General features: G+C 53.4%; 2 protein-coding genes across 8 annotated transcripts in view; one reads left to right on the forward strand and one right to left on the reverse strand.

The window, feature by feature from the left end:
- The window catches only part of KLHDC4 (kelch domain containing 4), a 64,320-nt gene extending 57,570 nt beyond the window's left edge, over positions 1-6,750 (forward strand). For 6 of the 7 annotated variants that reach the window (XM_063111516.1, XM_063111518.1, XM_063111519.1 and 3 more), the window contains 5 exons: positions 513-588; positions 3,132-3,340; positions 4,826-5,228; positions 6,039-6,167; positions 6,510-6,750. In XM_063111516.1, the coding sequence (XP_062967586.1) occupies positions 513-588; positions 3,132-3,340; positions 4,826-5,228; positions 6,039-6,167; positions 6,510-6,664 (972 nt within the window). In that variant the 3' untranslated portion in view covers positions 6,665-6,750. The remainder of the gene's footprint in view (positions 1-512; positions 589-3,131; positions 3,341-4,825; positions 5,229-6,038; positions 6,168-6,509) is intronic. The other variant, XM_063111517.1, reaches the window with a different exon arrangement.
- Positions 6,751-13,725: 6,975 nt separating this feature from the next.
- JPH3 (junctophilin 3) overlaps positions 13,726-16,954 on the reverse strand; it is an 89,843-nt gene continuing 86,614 nt past the window's right edge. The window contains exon 5 of the mRNA XM_063113073.1: positions 13,726-13,806. Within this exon, the coding sequence (XP_062969143.1) occupies positions 13,726-13,806 (81 nt within the window). The remainder of the gene's footprint in view (positions 13,807-16,954) is intronic.

A 16,954-nucleotide genomic window follows, 5' to 3' on the forward strand; every position in this document is an offset into this window, starting at 1 on the left:
AGGGTTAATTAATGATGTGGACTTTATTATTTTTGAGGCTCAGAAGAGTCTTTAAGTGGGCAGAACGTTAATTTGATTCCCATACCAAAGCTTGAATCACATTTGAGAGATGGTGGGAGTGGCATGCTCACGGGAGCGAAAGTGAAGCATGGCTGTGTGATGACATTATCAGAGGTCCCAGTGGCCGTGTCCAGCAGGGCCCTGCACCTGCTGTAGAAGTTGCAGCAGTTCTCATGAGACATCTCTATGGCATGATTGTGGTCATTGGAAGGGTGGATTTTAAAAATTGATCTACTCTTAGTTAATAAATCGTATCTGCCAGGTAATGTCAGAATTGAATGGACCAACGACTCTCTTTAGAACTCCTGTCATGGTTTAGATTTTTGAGTCTGGTCTACAAGGAAAGGCTCTTGAGTCTTCCTATCTGAAATGCCCTAAAAGCCCGAGGGGGCTGTGACTGGCTGTTGCAGATGCCCTGAGTGGTTCTCACACAAATCTTTTTGCTTTTGCAGAGAGTCAAGAAAGATGTGGACAAAGGCACCCAGCACTCAGATATGTTCCTGCTGAAGCCTGAGAACAGGCAAGAAGGTACTAGCGCTGAGTGGCAAGGTCCAGTGGTGTGGCTTGTGTGCATGTTCCTCTGAGACCGGCACTCTTGAGCCCGTGGGCACAGGTGAAGCCCACGCTCCCTTCTTGTGGACATGGGGCTGGGCGGGACACTGTACGCAGCCCTAGTTCTGCCTGTCTGGACCCAGGCAGCATTCACCCATGACCTCGATTCATGGAAGCCTCTAGCACAGTGGACGTCAGTTCCCACCCAGACACATGCTGGATACGTAGCTTCTCTCAGAGCCTCCTGAACACCTGTGGGAAGGCTCTCTTGAGCTCTCAGTGGGAAGAAAGGTCATTGGTCTTGAGTGCAAGCCCACCTGGAGCCATCAGGGGCCACTTGGAACTCAGGTGGTAGGGCCGTTGCTCCCAGGGAACTCACTCCTTGGGTTGGGGCAGCAGTGGGATTCAGGGCTGTCCAGCCAGGGGCTAGTGCTTGCTTGTTAATGGAGTCTGAGGAATTATTACTGAGTGCAGCCAACCCTCACGGGGATAGCCAGGACAGGGATGAGGGGCAGATGTGCCTCTGAGCAGCCGGGCCCTAGCATTGAGGACTTGCTGAACTCAGAGACTGTTGGAGTGCCTGGATTGCTAAGAGTTTTCAACCAATGGATCTAAGAATGGAAATTTTCTTACTAAAAAAATAGGGTAACAATAATTGTTAATTTGGGACTTATAAAAAGGATGAAATGAGATTACTTACAGGAGACTCCTTAGCGAGGCCCTGGCACCTGGCAGGGCCCAGGATGGCCCAGCCGCTCTGATTGCTGTGGTGTGTTCAGTCCTGGGTGTCCCCATGCTGGGTGCACTGTGGACAGCATCTCTTGCAGAGGCTGCTTTCCATGCATTCCCCATCACGGAGCCATGCTTGTGCATAGTGTGTGGCAGCAGAGGAACTACTTTTCAGTCATTTCTTTTAAAAAATTGTATTTGTTCTTGCTCAAGAGCATGTGGATGATGTCAGGATGTAGAATTCTGGAATGTTGATGTCCCCAGTGTTCATTAGGAGCCTGGAAGTGGCTGCCTCAACAGGACACAGTGGCTGTCTTGGGATGAGAGGGCTGGGCCAGACCCAGGAGGCTACAGCTCTGAAGCCAGGTCTGCTTTTGTGGCCGACAGCAAGTCCCTCAACCTCCCAGTGAGGTCTTTCTTCTGTGCAAAACGTCTTTTCTCTTTCTTGGGCTAAAATTCTTCAAGCCAAAGTCTCAGAAACATTCCGTTCCCAAGTGCTTCTTAGGTAGCCACGCCCACTGCACTCACAGCAGCCGAGGAAGACAGACGTGTTGTACCATGCGGAACCAGGTTTAGAGTCATCGAGTGACTTGTCCAGTGGACACATCTGTGAACTTGAGCCTGCGCTCAGGCACACACTCGTGTGCAGTGTTTGCATAAGCAAAGAGAAGCATTCCTGGCCCTGAGTGTGCAGTATGCTCTGCTGTCTCAGTCTCTCCTGGCTCCTTACGCAGTGTAGTGCTGGCTGTGACACACTCATCTCACGGCCCACTGGTGGCTGTATGGAGTCCCATGTACACTGTGCACCAGTGGTCAGCGCAGGCTCAGCACAGCAGAATGTTTGCTGTTTATGGCTTCCCTTGACTTATTTTTTTAAATGCTCCTTAAAGGAAAAGTCTCAGTTCTCTTTTCTGTAAGTGGTGGGAAGGCTACCCCCTACCTCTCACACTGAGTTACATTTTGAGGGTTGTTATATAGATGAGTACTTGCTGGAAAAGAAGAGCATGAAATAGATACAGCCGTGAGATAGATGTGCCTGGCAGAAGCCAGTGAGGCCTCTGTGGGGGTAGGACCAGATGGATCTGGCATTAAGCCAGGGAGGAGATGGTGTGGTCTGTGCAGAGGCCAGTTCCACTTGAAGCAGAGTCCTTGCCTGGGACGCCACCCACAGGAGGCACGTTTCAGCTTGAGCTCTCCGTGGCGGTGTGGGCTGCCTCATGCCCTTCTGTCCAATCCCTGCCTTTCAGCTGTGGCTGGAGATGGCCCCTAGGCTGAGGTGTTTGGAGGGTATGTGAAAAAAGTTACTTTAAGGGCTGGCCTGTGGCTCACTTGGGAGAGTGTGGTGCTGATAACACCAAGGCCACGGTTCCGATCCCTATATAGGGATGGCCGGTCAGCTCACTTGGGAGAGCGTGGTGCTGACAACACCAAGTTAAGGATTAAGATCCCTTTACTGGTCATCTTTAAAAAAAAAAAAAGTTACTTTAATGCAAACTGAACCTTAAGAAGTATTAAACTTGAGGGGGGTGTTGAACTGTACAGATGTTCCTCAACTTACAGTGGAGACATCCCAATAAACCCATTGCAAAGTCAGAAGCACATAAGTCGAGGACTGACTGTCTTGTTTGTCTGCAGAGGGAGCACAGGGAGCACATGTGTTTTCCACCCACAGTCTTGTGTCTTTTCATTTGTCCCAATCACTGCGGGTGCCCGGGGACCCTTGGGTCTCCCTTGCTGGGCCTCAGATCCCCTCCTGCCTTTCTCACCCCATTTCTGTTCTTCTTCAACAGGTAAGTGGGTATGGACTCGGACTAACCCTTCTGGAGTCAAGCCCACCCCAAGGTCTGGCTTTTCTGTGGCTGTGGCCCCAAATCATCAGATGCTGCTCTTTGGGGGTGTCTGTGATGAGGAGGAGGAAGAGAGACTGGAGGGTGACTTCTTCAATGACCTGTATTTCTATGATGCCACCAGGAACCGCTGGTTTGCAGGACAGCTAAAGGTAGAGTGACTAGGGGAGGCCGCACCAGGGTGCGTCGTGGGTCAGGACATGGCTCCGGGACCCTCACGTCCCCACCTGCCGCCCTCCCATGCAGGCCCTGCTTTCTTTCAGGCAGGGTGTCTGGGCGTTGCAGCCCATGAGCTCTTGGAAGAGGGCATTCTCATCTGCGTGTGGCCCTGCTGGCTGGGCTCAGGAGCCCTTGGTCACAGAGCCCCAGCCGTTCTGGTACCGGCCTCTGCCACTGTGCTGGACGCCTGAGGCAGAGACGCCTGGCCTGGCCCTGTGTGTGACCAGGGCTTGTCATGGCTGCTTACATTTGCCCCAGCCTCCTGCCCCTCCTCTGCTGTCCTTGCAAGAAGCACAGCTGAGGCTCCGCGGCCCCAGCGCCTGCCCAGCCTGACACCAGCAGAGCAGTGAATGAGTCCCAGAGTGGAGCCCCCAGCCCGCTGCAGGGTCTGCATGAGTTCCCCAGACCAGCCGGACCCAGAAACAGCCCCGTGGCTGGAGGAGAGTGGTTCACTGTTTGTTGCAAAGACTTGGGTCTGCCATCGAAGTATTTTTGCACCTTTGATGAAAATCACTTAAACCTGAGGCTTCATTTCTGGACCCTTCAGGTTTTTACTTTTAGGAGGTGAAGCCTGAGCAGGTCTCTCCCTCTGACTTCTCAGTGAGCACTGAGCCCGGCAGGTAGAAGAGTGCTGCGGTCCTCGGCTGCCTGGTCTCAGGACTCCTTAATGCTCACAGAAATGACTGCGGACACCAGGGAGCTTTCCTGTTCAAAACTTGTCATTGTGCAGGCCCAGATACAAAGTCTAGAATGTGGACCCACCTGGGGTCGATCTGGAGATAGTGGTCGCCAGAAGATGTGAAGGTCACATGCAAACGTCATCTCGTGAGATGACAACATTCTGCAAGAAGAGGGTCATGGCCGTGCCATGGCCAGGGGAGCAGGCAGAGTGGGGTGGGCAGCGGTCCTGCGGGAGGGATATTCGGTAGCGAAGTGAAGGGCTCCCTCTCTGGGCCCAGTGCTTATAAGTAACCTGCTTGTATTGTTGACCCAATGTGTCGCCTCACCATGGGCAGAGGGTACAAGTCGGGGAGAATTATCGCAGCTGCTGCAGTCCTGTGTGTTGGCCCTTGTGGGTGGGTTGGAGTTTCCCAAGATGAGCCTCAGCTTACCTGTGTGCTGCTTCAGGGTGTTTGCTGGGCCTTTTCCACCGCAGTGGAGGTGTGGCACACTTCCCGGTGATGATGAAACCAGGGGATTGTTTCCTCTATCCCAGTAGTGAATGGTGAGAGTGGTAGGAGACCAGCGGCGCCCTCCTTCCAGTCTGGCATACCTACTGCCCTTGGTCACGCTCTCCCAAAGGAGTCCATGTGTGGACTCCTTTCCCCACAAGTTCGTGGCCGGCCTAGTGGGCATGGCAGGGTGGCCCTGCTCTGTGTTAATAAGTTTACTGCTCTGCTCTCTCCTTTCATTAACAGGGACCCAAGTCAGAGAAGAGGAAGCGGCGGCAGGACAGGAAGGAGGAGCCCAAAGGCTCCAGCATGCAGGAGAAAGGGGGAGCCAGTACCCTGGGGCCCCTGGAGGTGGTTAAAGAGGTGGTGGCTGAAGACGGGACTGTGGTCACCATCAAGCAAGTGCTTGCGGCCCCATATCCAGTGGGACAGCCCCAGACCGAAGATGAAGACAGTCCTGAGGACGCCAGTGGCCCTGTGGTCAAGCCATGCCCTCGCTCCAATGCCATGGTGGCTGTGAAGCACGGGGTGCTCTACGTCTATGGGGGCATGTTTGAGACTGGGGACTGCCAGGTCACCCTCAGTGACTTGTACTGCCTTGACCTCCACAAGATGGAAGAGTGGAAGGCTCTGCTGGAGATGGACCCACGTAAGCTGGGGAAGGGCGAGGGCCCACGTGTCACCCAGATGAGTCTGGTGGTGAATTGTGCTCCCGCCTCTGTGGCCAGATTTACCCAAGAGGAGGAGCTGGTCTTAGAAGGGGAGCCACCCCAGATGTCTGCCTGTTCCCCTGCTGAGGGGAGCTGCTGGTGGTGGGGGTGTGGGGCGCAGGTGCACCCTCCACAATGCATGTCTGCCTGAGCGTGCATCTCCAGGCTCTGCTGTGAACACAGACCAGGCAGAGTCACCTCTCTCCCATTGTTCCTGAGGCCTCTGGGTGCGAGCCTTGTTTGTGCTCTGGCCTGTGCTCCATCTTTGCTCGTTAATCCTCCCCTTCCCATTTTACTCCAGACTGCCACTGGACTCAAGTCACTGCTCACTTTTTTAAGATCCAAGACTAAAAATTAAGCAAAATCCACGTATTCAAGGAAAGGCAGCACACCTGTGGCACAGGCTCTGTCATTGTTTCGTAAGAACAGCGGCTAGTGACCTAGGGAGACGGGTGCACAGGAGGTGGCCTGGGCCTGCTGCTCCCTGTCTGTGGGGAGGGGGTTTGGTGTCTTTGCCCATCTAGGCATCTTTCAGCCCATCTCTGGCCTAAAGTTCTGCCTGAACAGAATGTAGTCTGTTTTCTGTGCTGATCCAAAGGTGCTCGGGCAGGAGACTTAGATTCCACATCACAGTTCTTGAGTAATAAATGGGATCCTCTGAGGGAACGGCCAACCCCTGTTCTGTGGTTTCCCTGCGTGCTTGGCACATTCACTATCTGTGTGTGCGTGTGTGTGTGTTGCTTTTCAAGAAACCCAGGAGTGGCTGGAGGAGACGGACTCGGAAGAGGACAGCGACTCAGAAGAGGACAGTGACGCGGTCGAGGGAGCTGAGGGTGGAGAGGACAACGAGGACAGCGGCGGGGAGGACGGAGGTGAGGGTGAGTGGGTGCAGCAGGGGAGCCAAGCACAGTGCACAGCCCGGGCCACCAGCCACTTGCCCCAAGGGCCTCATTTTTATTGGTAATGAGAGGCTTTATGTTTTTGATAGATTTTTATTAAAATTTGACTTTGTTTTGTAGATGTCCTCTTGAGGCAAGCTTAAGTTTTTTTAAAAAAATGGTATCTAGAGTAGATTTGGGCAGCTTACTCTTGAGCGTGGTGTCACGATGGCTTTTTTGATAAAGTCCTTCTGTGGATCAAGGTCTTCTCTAAACTGCCTGCCTAAGCTTCCTTCCTTGGCTGAATGTGTCTCTTTCTCATTCCCTCCTGTGTGTGGAAAGCACCAGCACCCGGTGGTGGCGCCTGGGGAGCAGTACGTGGACTATCTGCCCAGGACCAAGTAGTACTAGGTGAGGCTTGCCCAGCGCAGCGTGGGGCCCGACGTGTCAGAGAAGAAGGTGCTGAAAGCAGCCCAGGTCATGGCAAAATCCTTTGATGCTTCTGTTTAAGGCACTGTTGCGAGCCATAAGTAAATTGTGTGGTTGAATACCCTCAGTTTCACTGTGTTAAATTTAAAATAAATTGGACTTGAAACAAGACCACCGCAAAGGTTATCTTCTGTACATCCAGAGTGCGCCAGCATCTGCTGCAGCCTTTGCCTTCGTCTCTGTGGGGTCTCTGCACCAGGGGAGGGCACGGAGCAGCTCTGGTCTGTGCCAGGGTGGGCTTAGGGTGAGACCATCCTGAACAGGAAGGGTGTTTCTATTCTAACAACACTGAAGTGTGTTGTGCTTCATGGGGCTTTTTCCTTCTACAAGACAAGGAGAAGAACGTTCTGATTAACTGTACATTTTCAAACCACGGGTTGTCTCTGATGTCTAAAAACAATCAGAAGCTGTCCATGGCCTGCTTGTCCACACGCTCTTGGCCATCTTCACATGGAGGCCCCGTTGGCTATGCTAGCTGCCCTTGCTCTGCTGCTCAGCTCCATCCGTGGCTCTCACAGCAAGATGTTCTTGGTATGGCCTCCCTCCTTGGACTCGCCTGCTCCAGCTGAGCCTTTCTGGGGAGACGGTGGTGGAGCCATCCCTGCTTCTTTCCCCTTTGACCTTAAGTCTGTTGTTTGCAAAACGGCAGAGGACAGGAGGGTGAAGGGCAAGGACCCCACTGTTCCCACACAGCGTCACTGTCCAGTGCCACCTGGCTCTGGAGCAGGAGCGGGACCCATCTTCGTGGATGTCTGGATGCAGACCACCCCAGGAGCTGCCTGGAAGGGTGGGACTCGGAATTGAGAAGAAACACATTGAGTGAGTACCCTGAAAAGCAAATATTGAAGTTTAAGGAAATTAAAATAGGTTTTAAAAAGCTGTATTGTGAGGTCCTTGAGGTCAGAGCCCATCTCTGGTTCATCTATGTGCCCTCTGTCTGCTCAAGGAGGTGGTGAATGCCGTGGTTGTGTTACCTGCTGGTGCCGAGTACCCGGGTGTCCTGTGCACCTCCTCATTTCACACGCAGGGACCTGGGCCGGCATGGGGAGCTGCACTCAGCACCTGGTAAGTGAATGAAACCGTCTACTTACACAGGACCTGCTGGCACGGGCACGGTGTGGAATTCATCTCAGATTTGCCTTCACAGTGCTCTTCCTGCCCAAAAGGTAATGAGATCCTCTAAATATTGCAGAGACACTGTTGGATGCCATAGGCTCAGTTCCTTAAAAAGGAATTTGTATTTATCCATCTTGCAATTTTGGCAGTAAAAGAACTTCAGTAAAGACACCAATTTATAATGAGATGAAACCAGTTTTCCAGCATTTTAAATGATGTTTATTACTGAAAGGAGCAGAGTTTTTTTTCTAATCGTGACAGCGTTTCTTGCTTTCACACAGCAGTAAAGAAAATTTTTTCATTTTGTAAGTAACCAAGTTATTTTTAGTTTTTTAGCCACTTCATCAGTAAGGAAAATCAGAACACAGTCAACATCCCTTTTTGTCAATGCACAGAGTAGTTACACTATACTTGCAGTTCACATGTGTCAGGAAAAAAACTGAAAAGAAAATACAGACTAAGATCATTTTACACTAGAATTCACAAAAAGACACTTGCACCAGGGTGAGCGGGTCATGTCTAGGGTGGGGGCGAGCAGTGCATCTGTGCTGACTTCAGTCAGGCCACACAGGATGTCCTTTCTTGGGAACGGTGAATGGTGCAGATCAGCAGAGCCACCTAGAGAAGTCAAGGTCAGCTCAGCGGGCAGAGTGCACTGGCTCCCGTGGGAACTGCTGAGCTTGCATGAGGATGTGTTGCCCCAGTGGCCGCCTGCCGGCCATGGCTGTTCTGATGGTGGCAGTGCTTGGGGGGTGGGTCTCACTCAGAGGCGCATGTGAGAGTTGTTGAGAGTTCCCAGGCTGGGGGTGCAGGATGAGTCCTCAGATGGGCTTGGCCTCCGAAGGAAGGGACGGTCCTGCCCTGCAGAGCCAGCTCCTCCCCCCACACACCTGTTTTCTTCCTTCTGCCTGACCCCAGTATCTGGGAACCGCCCTGGGTAGAGGAGGCCACCTTCCCTGTTGGCCGGTGTCCTCCTTTCTGCAGACTCAGGCGGTCTGGAAGAGTTGTGTGTTGAAGATGAGTTGGCTGGGTGATGTATCTTCCTGTTTACCGTTTAGAGGGGGAGAGAAACCCCTTGGGCTGCATGATGATGGTGGTGATCAGGGTTGAACGCAGTATCCACTGGAAACCCTTTGTGTTTCATAGAATGTCATGCTCTGACCTTGTGGGATAGAAACACTCACGGCCAGCCTTGGGTCGTGCCCTGGACAAGACACAGCATCACCCTCTGTAAGGAGGCAGTGGCGGCTGGTCTTGCTGCAGAGCGTGCAGTTGGAGAGGGAGGAGGAGGGGAGAACAAGTGTCCAGCAAAGGCCCCACCTCAGCACTCCTGGCATCCAGGTTGCAGTTGTCACTAAGTAGCTTTGGGCATACCTGGAGACCTGCGTCCCTGTGTGGCACAGACGTAGGGGGAAGGGCAGTGGATGGGACGTGCGTATACATGGGACAGTGCACAGCATCGGGTCTGAAATGGGATGTTTGTATCTTAGGCAATGGGGAGTGGTCAGGGTAAGCCAGCAGGAGTGAGGTAGGTGTGCCAGGGTGCTGCCCACCTTCCCAAGACCCGCAACCTGGCCCCCACATGGCGCCTGGATCTGTCCCCCTCCCTGGCGGGGCCACCTGCCTTTCTGAGGTTTAGGAATAAGCTGGGACAAAATGTGGTCACTTCATTTATACCTAAGGCACTTCCACTGTTGAGGTTTCAGGAAGAAAAACCAAAAAGCAATGTGGGCTGAAGTTTTGGAGAGTGTTTAATCTCCTTCAGAGCTGCCTGCGTTGCCCTCGGGGTCCCCTGCTCCTGAGCGCCAAACCACGCTCGCTTACCTGGGCAGCTCAAGGCAGCATCCAGCAGAGACCAGCCCTTCTGCGTGACTGTGACCTCCCGCCGGCAGCTCTCTAGGTGCCACCTTCCCCTGCCGTCTTCCATGTCCTCAGGAAGGGCCACCCTGCAGTGTCCTAGTGATTCGCTCCCTCACTCTCCTACCTGTCCAGCTCCCGTATAGTCCTTATTTCACATCTGCCAGGCATAGGGATACATTGTAAGAATACAGCTTGGGTTTTGTTTTGTTTTTTAAACAAGGGCAACTGCACTTTCTCTTCTTTTAAGGCTGAGTTAGCGACACTTCTCAGCACTGGGGGACAGATTGTTTCTTAGTCCTTGCTTGCTGAAAGCATTGCCTGCCCCATGGCCAGGCGGGAAAGAGAATGCAACTGACAGGACTCCTGAGCTGACAACAGGTGGAGCCACTCATCTCTTCATCTGGAGTCTGGGTCCTGTTACTGAACAGGAGGCAGATCCTCATCCCAGACAAGGTGTAAGACACTGTATAAAAATGACTCTGTCATATTTACTCAGTATAGAGAAACAGAGGCTTCTGTCAGCCGTTCCCAGGAGCTGGGCAGCATGCCCAGCTGTGGAAGCAGGTGTGTTAAAAACTATAGGCACCTTTATGTTAAGTTCCTGAGACCAAAGACAAGAAAAATTGGAAGACAAGACCTATGAAGAGTTAAAAAACAGAGTTTAATGTAGAAAAGAGAAGGTTGTCCCTCAACCTTTAATCTTGAAAAGTGTTTTATTGCCGTATGAATGAAATAAGCAACTCTCCCATGAAGAATTTTAGAGGGGAGAGCAGAGGTCTTGGACACACTGCCCTGAAACCTCCTCGTAGGGGCAGCGCCCTGCTCCTCCTAGGCCTCTCCCATCCCCACAGGTGCAAAGTGGGGAAAATCCTGCCCAGAGAAACAACACTGGTGCTGATTCGGGATGTTTGGAAGTTGTTAAAGTATAACCAAAAACCCAAGCTAAAAAGTACAAAAAGCACATTTCCTTTGCTCCCACAAATACTCATCCCCCTTGTCTGTGGCACCTTGGGCTTGCTGTCTGAGCACCCCATGCGGGCTCCTGGCAGCCCTCCAGTGCGTGAGTGGGGTGGCTGTGTGATGTGTCCAGACTGGGTCCTGAAAGGGCAAGGAGCGAGTGCGTTCATAGCTGGCATGCGCGGCCACCCGTGCGCAGACCCTGAGGAGGCCCGGGCTAGTGAGAGCCGGCCTGGGGTCTTGCTTCCAGCTGCAGCGGGTGTCCTGTGTGGTGCACACAGGGAAGAGCCCGCCCTTCTGCAGTGCGCATCTACACCCCAGCCCACGGAAGGGGGTTTCAAAAACAAGTTTATTGGCCGTGAGGTGTGGTTGGCCTGTGTAGGAAGAAGGGCTGAAAGCCCTGCGTTCTGGACTCCCTCCCTCTCCCTGAATGATGTGGGCAGCAGGCCTTGCATCTTCTCAGCTACACTGAACTTTTCCTCTGTCTCCATCATCTTCCTAATCAGTTATTTTGGTTTACGTATTGCATGCCTGATCTATATCTTTGGGAATCCTGCGCACTAATGATCACAAAACTCAGGAGCCAAAAGAATGGAGAAGTTTTCAGGTGCCTGAAATGGTCCAAGCACTTCCTGTGTGCTAATAAACTTTAAAAAGCACAAGTGTACAGAGGTTCCTCAGGTTTTTGATAATGAAACAGGTGAACTATGGACAAGAACAGCTTTGCCTGATGACCTCGGAGGGCAGCATGTCTTTTCTGGATCTTCCAGGGCAGGGGGCATGTATAGATTTGTAGGGGCGGGCTAACTGTCCCCCACATTCATGGCACTGGCTGCAGCCTCTCAGACGAGTCATTCTGGTTTTCACATCTAGAGCATGTAAGGAGATGTCGGGGGAAGAAAGCAGTCCTCACGAGGCTGCTCTGGGTATTAATTAAAACTTGTCATGCACTCTGTGTGCAGGGAGCCCACCACATGCTCTTCTGTCCTGGCTGTTCTGCTGTCCTCCCCTAGCTCAATGTGACACACCCACGTACGTAGCCCAGGAAGAGTGACTGTCGGGGAGGCTGAGGCTATGGGCAGACAGGAAGAGCAAGCCACGGCACACCAACACAGGGCCAGCCTGCAGGAATGCACAGAGGCAGCCCTGTCCCACCCTTATCGCCCCATTTGGAAACCAGTTAAAGCTTAGCTTTCTAGAGCACGTCCACTGCATTTTAGTCTTGACCAAAACTGCTCAGAATGCACCAGGAATGCTGGAAAATGGCTTCACCCTCCACACGTGCTCAGTGCAGGTGAAATGTGGGGTGTCAGTTTGGGATGTGCTGGCCGTCACTCGTGAGAGCCACCTTGGCATGAAACCACAGGTGCTCCCACTCAGTGATACACACACTTGTGCCATCGAGTTTATTTGCATCACATAGTGTTTGTGTGTAAACATGTAACCTGCATCTGTAGATCCCCTTATGTGTCATGAAATTACTGGAATGTACAAAAGAAGTCTCTACAGTCTTAAAGAGTTGCAGACAGAATTACAAAACACATTTCCCAGCATGGATGATTCTTAGAGCTGCAAAGAGCAGGAATCTTTATTTGGTTCACTTCAGGTCTGCAGCAACCACTCGATATTAAAAAAGAGGAACGGAAAAGTAAGATGTACAAAAAGATGTAATATCCCTTTAGAAAGCAACATTATCAGAAATGTATCGTATTACCTTCTGATCCTCCCTCCCTCCCCTGTGTCCCCCAAACCAAACCGTGAGAAGGACTGGGGATTGAATGTGTAACGGAAAACAGTAAAACTGAATTTAACTGGAACATGCTCTAATCTTTAGTTTATTTCTGGTTAAAAATATAGCAATCCAGTGCATTGTAGTAAAGAAATCTGCTCAAAAGGTAGCAGAGAAACAGCTAAACATAAGCAAAGCAAGGCAGAGTCCAAAAGAGGGGCTGTACCCAAGAAGACTGGCGGGAAGTCACGGTGAGGGCCACCCCAGGCATGAGCGCAGGGCGTCCTGCATACGGATGGGCCTGGACCCCCCCAGACACGTCTGTACGCAGGAGAGCCAGGGCCATGGGCCTTGGACGTTCTGGCAAACCTGGTTCTTTTGTGTGGATGATGGAACAACCCTGGTAGAGAAGGCAGAGACAGAAGGAGCCTGTTTTTGTTGGACCGAAACAAGTTACATTGTACATTGGGGGCAGGAGTGGATGTGCGACAGTTTTCAAGCCACTGGGTGTCAACCACATTCCCGCCCTGGGACCAGACCTGCCCTGGAGTAGCACTGAGGCGTCTGGTGGGAATATGCATATCTGTTGGGGGAGTCGAGGCAGGCACGGTACAAAGATGTGAAAACCCGTGGAGGTCAGTAACAGCAAGAGAAGATGACATCCTTTACAGGCCATCACTGCCAAGGACACGGAAGCCTGAATGTACATCCTGCTACTGAGTGCACAAATGCCACATGCTCAGAGCCCAGGCGGGCACTGCCCCTTGGCTTCCATGCTCAGAGTGCCCGGCAGGGTCTGTGTTGGCCCCTGGGGCCTGGGTGGCCAGACAGGCAATAAGTGAGCGGAAAGTAAGGACCTCATGGTAGGACTCGCTGGGGAGCCAGCCCAGGAGGGGGCTGTGGGCAGGAGGCATCCTCCACACCCTCCCACGTGCAGGACACCCATGTCCCACCTCATACCCACGCTCACTACCCAGCTATTCCAGACAGGGAAACAGTCCACCCGCTGTCTGCAGAGCGCCTCCTGGTAGGCGCAGTGCCACTTCTCTGAGGTTCCTCCATTTGCCGCCTACCCACCACCCCACGGGAGGGGTGATGATGACGATGGTCGCTTCTTTTTTGCCATTGGCTCGCTGGGATCCGTTCTCTTTCCACATCAAGCTGGAGGGTCGGCGTGCTGGCCTCCTTCTGCCGTGCCACACAGCATAATGTTATACAAGCAAAGAATTTTGGCTAAAATCCAAAAAACATTACCCGGAAAAAAAGGCAATCTGTGAGTGATACCCAGTCATGTCTTCTGTGAAGAGACTTGGAAGTCGTTGGACTGTCCGAGCTATGCTCTTTCCCTTGTTTTGCTTTTGATGCCCTGTGTTGCACACCATTCCTTCTGCCACCGCGACAACCTCATCAGATGAAGAAGTTAATGAACAAGATGGCGACTCCAATGTTGAGCAAGATCACCATGACTACCAGAATAGGCGCCGAGCCCTGCAACAGACAGGAGAGGAGAGGTGAGCTCATGGCGTCGGGTGGTGCGCTCCGTTTTGGCCACACTGCCCACGACTTCTCATAGACCAACCAGAAGTTCCAAGAGGGTGGGAGAGGGAAGGGTGACTTAGGGAGTGGCAGGCACGCTGCTCTTCTGAAGATGAATCCCCAGGGCTGAAGGCGAGGAGGAGGCCCCCACTTGTTTCTGCATCTGGAGAGACTGCTCTTGGGGTTCCTGGAGGCTCTGAAATCCTTAGCACCAGCTGTCCCGCTGCCCTTTGGAAAGAAAACCTACTTTTCTTTAAGTAAACATCCACCGCCTGCTTTGTTTTTGCCAGTCATGAGCTGCCTAACTCTGGAGCTGGGATTTGATAGCATCGTGACTGGAATTTCAGCAGAGCCCATGTGGCAGCCACAGCCAGCATCAGATGTGGCCCAACCAGTGTGGCCCCTAAGCTCAGTAGAGGCCTCCAATAGGCCTCTAAATGCGCCTTCCTGTAAGCTGGGCTCACACCTACCCTCTCTGTGCTCGTTGCCAGCTGCCTCTGGCCTTGGTCACTGTCCCTGAGCCCTTCTGCAGCAGCCGTCCCAGTCCTTCAGACCTTTCCTGGTGCCCCAAGTTCCAGGCCCCCACTTAAGCCACTCAGCTCGGGATGAGAGCCCTGTGGCCTGGCCCAGATTGGGTGCTCTGCAGCTGCCACCTCGCTTCATGCCTTTGTCATCTGGTAGCACCAGTGCCGGTCCTTGGGACTCCCTTCTGCAGTGATTCTTGCAGACTGCACCTGGCTATGGGCCGCCCACACCATGCGAGGCTGAGGGTCAGCGCAGCCACCCTGGGCAGACCTCTGCCAGAGCTGCCAGCTAGCTACTTGCCTCTCAAATAAGGGACTGGAAAACAGTCCATCACTTCCTTGAAAGATTAACCAGAGTTACCACATGTAATTCCACCCCTAGGTATATACCCAAGAGAAATGAAGTTATAGATCCACACAAAAATTCACACATGTATATTCATAGCAGCATTATTTGCAACAGCCAGAAAGTGGAAAAAAGCCAAGTGTTCATCGATGGATGACTGGAGATACAAAACATGGTCTATTCATACAATGGTGTATTTTGCCATAAAAAGGCGTGGAGTTGTTTCTCACTTGGGAGAGCATGGTGCTGATAACACCAGAGTCAAGGGTTCGGATCCCTGTACCAGCCAGCTGCCAAAAAAACCACGAAGGAATGGAGTAGATACATGCTGTGATGTGGATAATTGCTGAAAGCATGATGCTGCATGGAAGAGCCAGTCACAAAAGACCACGTGTCATATGAATCCATTCAAATGGAGTGTCCAGAAAAGACATCCATAGAGAACACAGACGAGTGGCGCTGGGGGCAGGGGAATGATGGGAGCCTGATGGCCGTGGAATCCCCTCACCTTCCTCCTGCCTGATACCCTCTGTTCTATGGGTCCTTCTGTCCATCCCCTGTCCCTCCTGGCCGTACCACCAGCCAGGTGACATCGCTGCCCCTGAGACTCAGGCCCTGAAACCAGCTCCCACACTAGTCTTTTCCGGGCACCAGCGCAACCAAGAGTCCTGAAACAACCCTCACGGGGCCACTCAGACCCCTCTGTACCCTCTGCCCTTCAAGGATGGCAGATCCCATGGCCGAGGCCCCCCTCCCCCCCGGCTATGCTGTCCACACCTGCTAGCCCAGTGCTCCTTGTTATTGTCTCCTGAGGCTGCCTGGCCGGTGTCCCACGGCCACGGCCCCTGCTCACACGGGGTCTTGGACACCACCCCCGCCAGGCTATTGACACATGCCCCTTGCCTTTGTGTGGTTTCCTTGAAAAAGAGACTGCTTGACACAGCCCCTGCCAACAGACCTAGTCAAGCACCAAGCTGACGAATGCCACACCAAGTGCTTACCAGTGCCAGGGCTGGGCTGTGGCTTCACACGTGACCTTGACAAGAGTGCATCCAGTCATCTCAGCACAGCAAGACAGACCAAGGCTCGGAAACATCCTCAGGTCTCAAAACCACCAAGACTGGAAGCTGGGCCTGCCTGGCTCCCAAGTCCACAAACTGCCCACTGGGCTCTGCCTCCCAGGTGTGGGGCACCCCACTCTGCTGACCAGCCACATGCCCTTCAGCTCTTACCAGCACCATCCCTCCCATGCACTGGGGGCTGGTTCCCTCCCGCCCAGGAAACACAGTCCCCCTGGGGACTCAGCCCAGTCCTTCCCGGGCCTGGGAGCACCTTCAGCCTCCCAGCAGCCCCAGGCCCGTGGTCATTGGAGGAGCAGGTGGGAACGAGGGATGCGGCAGCACCAGTGGTGCCTGTTGACTGTGCCAGAGACCACTCGTAAAAGTCTCCTCAGGATCACAGTGGACAATCCCAGGGGCTCCACTCAGCAAGACAAGCAAGCTGGCCCCAAACCCCATCCTGGCCACCTCTAATCCCAGTATGACCTTGGGGGCCGTGATGTCTGGGCTGAACCAGCCCTTCCTGGGAGCAGAGACAGGGCCGCAGCGGCAGGGGTGGACAGGACCAACCCTGCAGTGCCAACCCCAGGGTGGAGCCCACCAGCCCATTTGAGGAGATGAGCCCGGCATTTCTCAGCCTGAGGGTTGGGGCCACGTGAGATCAGCCCTGACTGACCAGTATGTCCGAGCCAGAGCAGCAGGTGGGGGGTTGGGGGCACCGCAGTGGGGGCTGCGGGTGGAGCTGCTCCGGGCCTGGAGCCTGCTTGTGTAAGAGCACAGCCTGCCTGGCCGGGGCCCCTCCCATCCCCCCGGCCTTATGCATTTCACACACATCGCCCCTCCCCACCCACCACCACAGTGACCCCACCATCTGGCTCCATGGGTCCCTGAGCTTTGCTCCCTGTAGCCGTCACCAGCCATGGCAGAGTTCAGAGCAAAGGGGTCCAGATCACACCATCATTTCACGGAAGAGGAACCTGAGGCCTGGGAACATCCAAGGACTCAGCCAGGGCCATGGGGTTCATCCGCTGGCAGAGCCGGAGGTAGGACCCAGGTGACCCACACCCAAGGTGGCTTCCCCCTGAATCGCCAGGACCTGCTTGGGCCCACCCGTGGCCAGCGGATCCCAGAAACTTTGGCCTGTTTTTTCCCCTCTGCCCCCTACCCCAGCC

The sequence above is a fragment of the Cynocephalus volans genome, chromosome 10 (assembly GCF_027409185.1).
Source record: "Cynocephalus volans isolate mCynVol1 chromosome 10, mCynVol1.pri, whole genome shotgun sequence".
Lineage (NCBI taxonomy): Eukaryota > Metazoa > Chordata > Mammalia > Dermoptera > Cynocephalidae > Cynocephalus > Cynocephalus volans.